General features: G+C 46.6%; 1 protein-coding gene across 1 annotated transcript in view; it reads right to left on the bottom strand.

The window, feature by feature from the left end:
- The window catches only part of SLC7A8 (solute carrier family 7 member 8), a 58,247-nt gene that overhangs the window by 37,630 nt on the left and 7,828 nt on the right, over positions 1 to 12,789 (bottom strand). The window contains 2 exon segments of the mRNA NM_001132416.1: positions 2,274 to 2,425; positions 3,330 to 3,534. Of these exon segments, the coding sequence (NP_001125888.1) occupies positions 2,274 to 2,425; positions 3,330 to 3,534 (357 nt within the window).

Raw genomic sequence — 12,789 nt, forward strand, 5'->3', positions numbered from 1 at the left:
CCCACCCTCCCCTTAGCTGATCTGACGGCAGAAACAGCACTCTTCCTGCATTCCCACGCCTTCGCTTTTCCCCGCTCCCCATCTCAACTCTGGATCCAGCTAGGATGCAAGGATAAAGTGGCCCCAGCATCTTGCCCACCCCCAGTGACTGATATGACTGGGGCGCTGGGTGTCTAACACTATGCTGAGGGTGTCCCCTTCCTTCTCTCTTGCAGTCCTTGTGACTACGACCTCTTGAGGCAGCTAGGATTACACTCCCCATCTCACAACAGGGTGGGCGGGTGATTTTGCCCAGCACTCACCACTGCAGTTAGAAATGGTGGACTGGAGATGCAGGCGCAGGCAGCCTGGTTTTGGAGCCTGCATTCCTCTGCCTCCAGATCTGTGAGCAGGCCTGACTAAACACAAGGAATACACCCTCAAACAAATGTCTTGGCCCCATATTGCAAATGGCCTGGGTGGTGGAGGGCTGTCCCAGAGTTGACCAGCACTGCCAAAGAGGGCTCACTTGCCAAGGAGACCGCCTCTTAGGTCCCAGCTGCCTGCCCTGTAAGAGGCTACTGAGGTGGGTGAGTGATCTCTTCCTCCCCCATCCCGTAGCAGGACAGAAGCAAAAGTGTCAGGACCTGGGAAAGCATATGGCCAGGATGGTCACTACCCTCAGCTAAGTGTATGTGTGTTAGAAGGTATGGGAAGGCAGGGACCGAGTGAACTCTAGAGGTGGAGCCCCTGAAACATATCTAAGTATTTACTTTAGAAATTAGTTTTTGATTAAAGATGTAAAATACCCCAATCCATTGAGATGACTAATATCAGAGATAAAGCTTTGAGACTTCCTAGAAATACGGCTCTGCAGAACTTCTCTAGAAAGCCTCTCTAACCTATTCCAGCCCACAGAGATCTTTTCTCCTTCTCTGAATTTTATTGTTACTGTTGTTTTTAATTTTTTTTTTTTTTAGAGACAGGATCTCACTATGTTGCCCAGGCTGGAGTGCAGTGGCTATTATTCATAGGTGTGATCATAGCTCACTGTGGCCCAGAACTCCCAGGGTCAAGCAACCCTCCTACCTCAGCCTCCCAGGTAGCTGGAACTACAGGTGTACACCACCATGCCTAGCTCCCTTCTCTGAATTTTTACTGCAATTGAATCCTAACCACAGTATCTGTCTATATGGCTTTTCTCCTAGTTAGAAAACTCATCAAGGGCAGGGACCATGGACAAACCCTTCCCCAAGAGAGTTAAAAGAGTGTGACTTGACAAGTTGAGGTAGAAGTAGATGTGGACCTACTGCCATGAAGCCAGAGTAATCTTCCTAGGAGCAGCTGGGAGTAGCCAGCACAGTGCAGTGCACTGGACAGACAAGAAATCAGGAGCCCTTGCACTCCACGCGGCCTGCCTCCCTGGGCAAGTCACTTGCCTGGCTCTCTGTTTCCTTATCTGTTCTGGGAAAATGTTAACACTGGCCCAGCTTACCTCATGGACTTGTCATTAGGCCCAAATCAGATAATATAGGTGAAAGTGCTTTGCGTAACGTCAAGAACCCTGCCAGTGAAAATCATAGTGCCTTCAAGGAGCTACTTAAGTTTCTTTCTTTTTTTTTTTTAACACCAGCCAATCGTATGCAGAATCCATTCATACAAAACACACTTGTAGGAAATTGAAAGAAAAGTAATGGGGAAAAGAAAAGGAGGCAGGGTGAGGTGGCTCAGGCCTGTAATCCCAGCACTTTGGGAGGCCAAGGCGGGTGGATCACTTGACGTCAGGAGTTCGAAACCAGCCTGGCCAACAGGGTGAAACTCCATCTCTACAAAAAATACAAAAATTAGCCGGGCATGGTGGCTCATGCCTGTAATCCCAGCAACTCGGGAGTCTGAGGTGGGAGAATTCGCTTGAACCTGGGAGACGGAGGTTGCAGTGAGTGGACATCACGCCACTGCACTCCAGCCTGGGTGACAGAGTTAGATGCTGCCTCACAAAAAAAAAAAAAACTGGAGAGAAGTTAGGAGAGTCAGAGACATGTAGACCACCAGGGAGGCTAAACGAGGCTGTCCCTCAGACCGGGTGCAGTGGCTCATACCTGTAACCACAACACTTTGGGAGGCCGAGGCAGGAGGATCACTTGAGCCCAGGAGTTCAAGGCTGCAGTGAGCTATGATCATGCGGCTACACTCCAGCCTGAGTGACAGAGTGAAGACTCTGTTTCTAAAAATAATAATAATAATAAATATAATAAAAGAGGCTGTCTTGCTACCAAGACCCAGATGACACTTACATAAGCAGATGGCAGCCAGGAGCCGAAGGCCAGACTCTGGGGGGAAGCAGGTGGGGAAGAGTGGCTGCAGCACATAGTTGGAGAAGGTGAGGGCGATGACAGCCTGGTTGGTGGGGTAGATCACCAGCACAGCAATCCACAGCCTCAGGAACCTGAAGGAGGAAAGGGACATCCCCGCCGACAGGCATGGCAGGGATGCAGAGACGTCAGGGGAGAGCCCGGGCAAGTCATGCATCTCTTTTTTATTTTCAGGGATGCTGAAGAGCCCAGCCTCTGCCCCCACCCACAAATGAGACACCCAGCCCTCTGCAATGACAATAAAATGGTTTAATGATGAAGAGCTAAATTTCCACAAGCACTAACACAAGTCTTGGCATTCTTTCTTTCTCTCCTCTCCTTTCCTGATCTGTTCTCCATCACTGTAGCCACCAGCATCCAATGGTGGAAAAACAAAATCTGCAACCCCAGAATGTTGATGGACGGGACATACTAAGGGTGTGGTTATGTAAGCAACAATCAGGAGAGGCAGCAAGTGGAAGTTTGCAGGGGAAGCGCCTTCCACACCCTTTGGCCCATTGGTAAGGGTTTACTAATGGCAGGGATGCAGAAATTGAGGAAATTTAAGATTAGGGCCCAGCTCTAGAGGGAGGCCATTATCCTTGGTAGTGTGAGAAGAGGGTACGCTCTACCTTAGGTGGCCACTCTCATTTGTCAAGATAGAAGGGCGTTGTTTTTGTGATGTGCTTTCTCTGGGAATCTGTGGTCAGTGTTGTTATACAGTTCTGTTTGCTCTCACTCATAGAATCCTTCCCACTAAGATCAACATAGAGGTCAAAACTACAAACCTGGTCCTCCATCATTATCAGGAGCCTCAAGGGGACACAAGGCTACACTAGCAACCATGGCAGGGAAGCAGAAGAGACATTCCATTCTCTAGCACCCCGTGACACACTGGAGACTGGAAACCCCTGGCCTTGGCTTTTTCTGATCTGACCTCCTTCTGAATGTCTTCCTCCTTTTCCCCTAGACCATTCAGGTCTCCACAGATCCTCTTACCCAGCCAGTCCTCCGAAGATGTCCTTGACATAGGAGTAGTCACCTCCAGATTTGGGGATGGTGACCCCGAGTTCAGCATAGCAGAGGGCTCCCACAACTGTGATGAAGCCTGTCACGATCCAGACGATGAGAGCAAGGCCCACAGAACCGGCATTCTCCAGCACTCCCTTTGGCGAGACAAAGATTCCAGAGCCGATGATGTTCCCTGCATGGGGCACCAAGGGTAAGGAGGGGAGACAGTAGAGACAGGACGGTTGGCAGGATTGGCATTTGGAGGGTGGTCTCATTTCTGATCTGATTCTGAAATGCCTTGGAGATACGTAAATGATCTGCAGGCAGGTGTGCCTAGCAATAATTCTCCCTGAAGTAGGGGAAAGAGGAGCAGAGAACTGACACATATTGACCAGGAACTTGATCAGGTACTTTCCACATCTCATTTAATCCTCAGGACGACACTATGGAATCAGATATTTCTCACATTTTACAGAGGAGGAAACTGAGTCTCAGAGATACCAAGTGAGTTGCCTAGGTCCACATCGCAGTAAGTGATGGTGAAGTATCGAATCTCAGGACCCTCCAGCTGAGCGACACGTGGTCCACCCAAAGTGACAAGGGCCTCAAGACTCTCTGAAAATGGCAGGGCTGGAAAAGTGGGCTGTTTTCAGAGACCACCTGCCGCTGGAAGGCTTCAAAAATGAGCCAAAGGGCAATATTTTTTGGACAGATTGTGGTCATACCCCAAGATTGGGGGTTTTCAAGACTTACAAGTGTGGAAAACACTCCTGGAGGCTGGCTTCTACCCTAGACATGACGGCCCCACCCTTGGTGAAGAACATAAAATAACTGTATAAAAACAGTCCTAGTAGTTTAGAAGTGGTGTGTAGGAATGCAATGCATACAAAGCCTCAGTACTATATTCTTTCAAAGCTCATTACCCACCAATGTTTCACGTGACCCTCAAAACAACCTTATGGAATTCAGGGAGAGGAGATGGGCAGGTACTTCCCTCTCTATTTTACAAACTAAGAGATTAAGACATAGAGGGGTTAAGTGGCTTTCTCCAAATTCCACAGCTACTGATGGGTAAAATTGGATCTAGAAGTCAGTCTCCTGATACTTAATCCGGCGCTCTTTCCACTAATCCACTTCTGCTTATGTGCAGGGGCTGGTTTTCTCCTGAGAGGTGAGGCCCGCAGCCAGTACTGAATGGCTGGCTGCTGGGTTGTGTGTGTTACACAGAGGAGGAGTAAGAGTGTGGAGGCCGTTCCTGACATGCTTCCTCCCAAATGTTCCTCTGTCCACTTCTTGTGGTAAAATAGGTCATCAGGGTCCATTGGGTGGGTGCTTTGAAAGTGCTTCTTCATGCTCTGCCCAGCTGCACCACGAAATGCCTGAGGAAAGGAGCAGAGACCAAACGGATGCAGGTGGAAAGGCAGAGCTAGAGTATCCTGAGGTCAGCTGGATTTGACTGTGGTCTAAGGACATCTCAAGCCTCCATGATCTCTCTGTAGTGGTCTGGAACCAGTGAGATGGAGATTGTAAGGTCCTATGCTCAGCTTTTAAAAACTGATGTTCAGATCTCAACCATAACTCAACCTCAATCTAGCCCTGAGACTGAAATATAGAATCAGAAGGCACAGGCTGAAGTTAGATGCAGATGAAAAGGAAGCACATATTTGTCTCAAATATGTCTTCCTAATTTTGGTGCTAACAGTCTTTCCCAACAGAACAGGGCTGCTTATAGAAATGAAACTAAGAGACATAACTCCTCATCATCAAATTAGTGATAATAATTATCAGGCAAAGAGAAGATAGAAAAAGGAGATTCTGAGTGCCACCAATCCTTACAGACTTTTCCTCTTCTTGTAAGTTTATGTAAAGTTCTATGATAGGACAACAGGACATTTTTCAGCCCTCCTCTCTCAGACAGTCCCCATATGCTCTATTCAGAAGTACTGGGTTAGTAGAGACTAAAAGACCTGCTTGTAGTATTCCAGGACTTAGGACACGTTCCCCCTGTCAAATGATTCTTCCCCCGCCAAACTGCTGTTCTCTGGATGATATCAAGTGCTGAGAAATGAGAGATCTCGAGACAGGTTTGCTAATAGTGCTGAAAGATGATAGTAAATTCCTTGCCTAGCAGGAGGTTATCAAAAGAGCGATCCATAGGGAATTTCAAAGCCAGCCAAGACTAGAGCAATAAAGCTAGGGTTATAAAACCAGCTCAAGGGGTTAGACAAACAATCAATAGCAGGAGAAAAACAAGGTTTGACTTTGGTCTTTAAGCTACTGAAAAGGGAGGAGTGTATAGCTAGGTGCTTCTTAGAGCCAAGAATGGCTGTTGCAAGAGGGAAAATGAGGATGGGTGTTATTTAATAGATCCAATCTTCTCAGGAATGAAGAGTGTCAATGTTCCACTAAGGGTTCGTAGAAAACAAACACTGTAGCAGGGATCAGTAAGTGCTTCTCTTCCGTTTTCACTCTGACATTTCGAGTATGTTCCCTTGCTCTAGGCCACAGGAGCCACTGGAAGATGGGACGTGCAACACTAACTGCTCACTTCTTGCCTTCGCTTCTTCTTGGAGGCCCCAACCTTTAAGAACTCTGGCAGAGAGCTGCCAGAGTGATTGCGAGGGTCACAGTAGATTGGCATTGGAATAAGAGTCCTCACTTCATAAAAATTGGGTTTCTGCCCCCAAAACCTTATTTTTGACCAAATTAAAATTACAAAGATAGGCCAGGCATTGGTGGCTCATGCCTGTAATCCCAGCACTTTGGGAGGCTGAGGTGGAAGGATCACTTCAGCCCAGGAGTTCGAGACCAGCCTGGGTGATATAGGGAGATCCTATCTCTAAAAAAAAAAAATTTTTTTTTAATTAGCCAGACATGGTGGCATGCGCCTATAGTCCCAGATACTAGAGAGGCTGAGGTGGGAGGACTGCTTGAGCCTGGGAGGGCGATACTGCAGTGAGCTGTGAGTGCACCTGCACTCTAGTGACAGAGCAAGACCCTGTCTCAAATAAATAAATAAATAAATAAATAAAATTACAAAGATAAAAGCTAAAAAAATATTGAGCTACACTAGTATAAACTAAGTGCTAGGGAACAGCCTGTCGCCCAGGCTGGAGTGCAGTGGCACGATCTTGGCTCACTGCAACCTCTGCCTCCCAGGTTCAAGTGATTCTCGTGCCTCAGCCTCCCAAGTAGCTGGGATTACAGGCGTATGCCACCACACCTGGCTGATTTTTGTATTTTTAGTAGAGATGGGGTTTCACCATGTTGGCCAGGCTGGTCTTGAACTCCTGACCTCAAGTGATCCACCCGCCTCGACCTCCCAAAGTGCTAGGATTACAGGCGTGAGCCACTGCGCCTGGCCTATCATCTCCAATTTATAGGGGAAGAAAATAGGACAATTATTATTCCTATTTTTCAAGTGGGGAAAATGAAGATGGTATTATTATCCCTATTTTATGGATGAAGAAACTGAGACCTAGAAAGGCAGTTATTTGCCTAAATCATAGGGTAAGTTTGTTGTAGCTGGACTGGAAGCTAAATCTTCTGTCACAGCCTCCAGCTTTTCCCTGATAATAAAAGGTCTTCCTAATACATTGGAGTCAGTCTTCTATGCTGTACTTCATAGGCAATGGGAATGGTTCACAGGAGGCACTTATTAAAGAGTTGGAACACAGATCTGATTCCTTCCTTCTATTGCAGTACCACCTTCAGTGGGGATTTATAAAACATTGATATCCGTTACCTTACTTGATCTCCTAAGTACTTTCTTAGGTGCACAGGGCAGGTCGTATCATTCCTATTTTACCATTGCAAAAACTGAGGCTCAGAGAGGTGAAGGGACTTTATCAAAGTCATGCACTGCATAAGTAGCAAGGCCTGGATGAGAAGCTAAGTCCTTGGACTCCTGGTCCAGACTTTCCTCCGTGATTCCATGCTGCCTCCCCTCTGGAAACTGCACAACAGACACTTTAACAGTTGGGCTTTTCAACTTGGACGCTGTCTAAGTGCGACTTTCCTGGAGTGGCTTTGAAAAAGATGAACTGGGAAAAGGCTTTTCTACTTTGACTATGAACCTACATACCTTCCTTCCTTCCTTCCTCTCTCTCTGCTTTCTTTCATTCTTTCTTTTTTTTTTTGTTTTGAGACAGTCTCACTCTGTCACCCAGGCTGAAGTGCAGTGGTGCAATCTTAGCTCACTGCAACCTCCGCCCCATGGGTTCAAGCGATTCTCCTGCCTCAGCCTCCTGAGTAGCTGGGATTACAGGCGTGTGCCACCATGCCAGGCTAATTTTTGTATTATTAGTAAAGATGGGGTTTCACCATGTTGGCCAGGCTGGTCTGGAACTCCTGACCTCAGGCGATCCGCCTGCCTTGGCCTCCCAAAGTGCTGGGATTACACGCTTGGCTGTGGGTCTCACCACTCTTTCACCCAAGCTGGAGTGCAGTGGTGTGATCATAGCTCACTGCAGCCTGAAACCCCTGGGCTCAAGTGATCCTCCTGTTTCAGCCTCCGAAGTAGCTAGGACTATGGGTGTGTGCCACTATACACAGCTAATTTTTATGTTTTTAGATGGGGGGAGGGGGCCTCACTATGTTGCCCAGGCTGGTCTCGAATGCCTGGCCTCAAGTGATCCTCCTGCCTTGGCTTCCTAAAGTGCTGAGATTACAGGCATGAGCCATCCCGCCCGGCCAACACACATTTCTTGATGAGATATAGGAAGAAAGTTGATTACTGTGGGTTTTTTTCCTCCAATGTTTTAGCTTAGACTCATTGTCTGTAAAGCCACTTAGAATGAGACGCACATCCATCTGGTATTGCTGAGGTACTCAAGGTTAGAGTTTTAGTCCTGCTTCTATCCTCCCCAACTAATAAAGTAATCATCTTATCACACAGATCTTCTTTAGGGAAGAATGAATTCTAGGATGCCTGGACAATGACACCCAGTTTGGCTTGTTCTGTCAAAAAAAAACCAAGCAAATCATTTCATTAAAAAGGAGCCATGTTGTCTCAATGGGCAAGTCTTCACTAGAAAAATTGCCGGAATTGAGAAAACCCACATTTGCCATGAATAATCACTAACTCCCCCATCTGTAGACCAATACCCATGTGACTCCCATTAAAGCATTACTCACATCTAGGCTTGTCCACACTAGAATGTTACAGCCATCAGAGAATTTCCTAAGGCATCGAATTACAGACTTCTGACGCCCAACAGACCCTCAGATCCAAAAGGCTTTGGCCTTCCTTACTCATGCTAGCCTTGAAATCTAGCCACAGCCTCCTCCTGGGGCTTGGAGGTTTTGGCCATTTCCATGATGTCCAGAGAAAGCTAGGTGAACCTGCTTTGTGTTTCTTCCACAAAGTGGCTGAGAGGATCTCAGAGCTTTTCAGGACTAAGGGAACAGCGTGAAAGCAGGTCTGGCATGTGGGGCCCAGGCTTTGATGTTCACGCCAGGCCTGGAAGCTCACCATGCCTCTCACCGTGTTTACACTTTCCCATCGGGACTGTACAAACAGCTCCTCAGGGGTGGTAGCAGGTCAAGACTCTGACACATGCCCTGAGGAGTCAACATCTTCTGCAGATTGAGATGTGGAAGGCACTGCAGAACTCTGCTGTTCTGGATTCCTTATTGAAAACAGGAAAAGGGCACTAGACTTAGAGCTGGAGGAGAAACTTTGTCCCTGCTTTGCTGTGTGACCTGAATTTTTCTGAAAATCAGTCTCTTCATCTGCAGAATGGGAGTAATTGTTCCTGCCCTGCCTACCTCAACAGGGTTGTTGTGGGGAATCAAGGGAGACGCTACATGTGAGGCACTTTATAATTTGTGAAATGCTAACAAATGTAAGGAATGGCTAGGATTTGTAGCAGTAGGGACAGAGACCAGCCCTAGAAGAATTCAATGGACTTGCTTTGGAGGCTTGGCTCCAAAACAGCACTGTACAGCCAGGACTATGAAACATTCTCTGAGTCATTTTTCTGCTGGTCTAGGTGTAATTTTTGGATGCCGCAGGTGGGCCGGCAGCAGGTAATTGCATCCCAAAAGGTATTTATTGAGGGCCCACTCTGTACATGCTTGTTTTGGAAGGTAATTGGGAAGCACTTGTTCACACATGGACTTTTAATGAAACGGATGGAGCCAACTACCAGCTACTGAAAGACAGGCATCGTAGCCTGGGGGTAGTGGGGGGCTGAGTGTTGAGCCCTCAAATAAGCCCATGAAGGACCCATATCTTGCCTCCAGTATTCCCAGCCCAACTGGGGAGCCAGGCGTCCACAGTGAGAGGCTTTGTCTTCCTCGGTGGTTTTCAACTGAGAACAACTTGTCTACCACCTCAAGAAGTCAGCTGGCCGTATCTGGAGACACTTGGTTATCACAATGAGGGTGGGAGAGCTACAGCACCTGGTGTGCAGAGGCCAGTAATGCTGCTAAACTTCCTACAATAGACAGGACAGCCTCCCACAACAAAGTATCTGGGCTTCATTGAAGTTTGAAGGTAGAACAGGGCTTCTCAACCTCAGCACTGTTACCTTTTGGTTAAGCTCTAATCCCTTTCAAATTTGAGCCTGTATGATTTTTTTTTAAAGCTAAGCACAAAAATGTATTATTCATAGGAATAACTCATTTTTAAATGAACAAAATTTTCATTGTGGTAAAGACACGTAACAAAATTTACCATCTTAACCATTTTTAACTCTATAGTTTAGCAGTGTTAAGTATATTCACATCGTTGTGAGGCAATCTTGAATGATGATTTGTTTTGGACTGACTGCTATTATTCAATACTCACCATGTACTAGGTTATAGGATGTGAAAGTGAGACACAGTGCCTGGTTTCAAGGAACTGTGTGGAAAGGGAAGACACGTGCACAGACACAGAACTGATACCACCACGCAGAGCAGAAGCTGCATGAGGGCTATTGCAATATATGACAAGATTTTAATGGGTGGAAAAAAAAAATCACTGGCATGGGCTGTTCAGAAAAGTCCTCCTGGGAGAGGGAAGTGTCAGACTGATTCTGATGAGTGAGTAGACTCAGCTCAGCAAAGAGAAAAGGAAAAGCAACCAGCTGGTTGCTAAGCAGGTCAGACTTGGGCTGAAACGGTCAGTCTTCTTACTGGGTCAGTCCAGTTGAAATTTCAGAACCAAAATTATTGAGTGTGTGAGTTGGGGGTGGGAACCACTAATCATCAATGGTTCCCCCCATTCTACAACATACTGATGCACTATGGTATCTTCCAATAAATATTCATTTCTTTCTCTCCTTGAGTTAAAGGAGCGCAAAGACTTTGTTTTATTTTTTAAATTTTTACTTTTTTTTTTGAGACAAGGTCTCACTCTGTCACCCAAGCTGGAGTGCAGTGGCACGATCACAGCTCACTGCAACCTCTGCCTCCCAAGCTCAAGCAATCCTCCCATCTCCGCCTCCCTAGTGCTGGGAACACAGGCGTGTGCCACCCCACCTGACTAATTTTTAAATATTTTGTAGAGGCAGGGTCCCACTGTGTTGCCCAGGCTGGTCTTGAATTCCTGGATCCAAGTGATTCTCCCACCTCAGCCTCCCAAAGTGCTGGAATTACAGGTATGTGCCACCCCACCTGGCCAGCTTTGTTTAAATACTCCACAAGAAACTTCCATTGCACAGCTAAGTAAACTGATAATTAGCTTGCTCAAGATTACAAAGATTGTAAATAGGGAAGCGGTTTGCAAACTTAAGACAATCTGTAAAGCCCATCTTTTTCTAATCAGTGGTTCCTCCCAGTCTATGGCATGCTGATGCAAATCATGGAAAAATTCACACTAAACTTCCTGCTTTCAGTATCAGGGTCCAAATACCACCTTAAGTCAACCTGACCTGTCTTTATCGGCTGCTTACTAAACACTCTCTGCAGAACTGTACTGTTAAAAAGCACTGAAGTATTTGTGCATTTCCTAAATGTACAAACAAGCACCTTTAAAACATGGAGACAGATGAGAAAAGTAATAATTCTGCAGCAGTGGTACTTTTTCTGAGTAATCTGCTTTTGCAATGTGCAGTTCAGTGTGAGGTTGCCTGGTCCATCTTCAGACATTGTGAAACCTTCTCCCCAGAAGTGATGTCACTGCTAATGCTGAGGATATTTAAAGCAGGGAGCAAACCAATGGGAAGACATGTGACTGTGACAAAGATGAGGGATGAGATGTGATCAATAAAGCTTTTCAGCTCGAACTTCACTCATTCTATAAATAAAACAGCTTAAAATAGACTTGAGGGATTATTTTGCCTCCTAGAAATAAAATTCACCAGTGCTCAGGACAAGGCCTAGAATATAATGTGCTCGGTGAGTGTTTGTTAAAATGTGGAATAATTCTGAATCCTATGTCCAGCTGCTCCCACTCCTGCAGCAGAGAGGAGCCTGCAGTTTGCCATTTCCAGATCTCCAGGGAGAAGGGATCTGGGGGCCTGCTCTGTAGACGTGTTCTGGAAGGGGAAAGAAGGCATGGTCCTCCATGCTCTATATGCTCAGCAGGGAGTTAAGCATTGGAAAGGAACAGTTTCTAGCTCCCTGGGTTCCTGAATGGTTCTTGTTTTCTGTAGTTTGGGATATACTCCTGGGATCATTTGCTTGTGCCTGCTTTTCTAGATCCATCTCCCTCTCCTACAATAACAACAAAACAACAACAGACATTCCTGAGGCATTTCTTTGAAGGCAGCTGTGCTGCTGGATTACCCATCAGAAAAGACAGAAAACCTCGGTAGCCTGGCAACTTGAGAAGCCCCAGCCAAGATGCCTCACACCTCTACCCCACTTCAATAAGCTGATTTAACTCAGAAAAGTGTATATATGGTGCTGGCCACTCTGAGAAGGTTATTTGGTTTGGGTACAGTGGTGTTTTGTGTGTGTTTGTTTGTTTGTTGTTGTTTTGAGACAGAGTCCTGGAGTAAGCAGTAGTGCAACTTGGCTCACTGCAACCTCCATCTCCTGGGTTCAAGTGATTCTCATGCCTCAGCCTTCCAAGGAGCTGGGACTACAGGCACCTGCCACCACAGCTGGCTAATTTTTGTATTTTTAGTAGAGATGGGGTTTCACCATGTTGGCCAGGCTGGTCCCGAGCTCCTGACCTCAAGTGATCCACCCGCCTCGGCCTCCCAAAGTGCTGGGATTACAGGTGTGAGCCACCGCACCTGGTGGGTACAGGGTGTTTTTAACTGTGATTGTTTAAAATGGCGGTCTGGTGTGTCTCTTGGACATAGTTTCTTACCTGCCGGGTTCCTACTTTCTTTCCTCCACTCTAAGCATCTCCTGCTAGTCAGTCATTCTGTGTCACTCTGCTCTTTGAGGGAATGTATTATCGCCCTGACAGTAGCAGATTCAACCAAATTACTCCTTGAGCTCTCTGGTTCCTGGAGTCAGGAAGTGTCCAACAGGATCCCTGGTCCCAGCCACCTTGCACTCCAGACTG

The sequence above is a fragment of the Pongo abelii genome, chromosome 15, assembly GCF_028885655.2.
Source record: "Pongo abelii isolate AG06213 chromosome 15, NHGRI_mPonAbe1-v2.0_pri, whole genome shotgun sequence".
Taxonomy (NCBI): Eukaryota; Metazoa; Chordata; class Mammalia; order Primates; family Hominidae; genus Pongo; species Pongo abelii.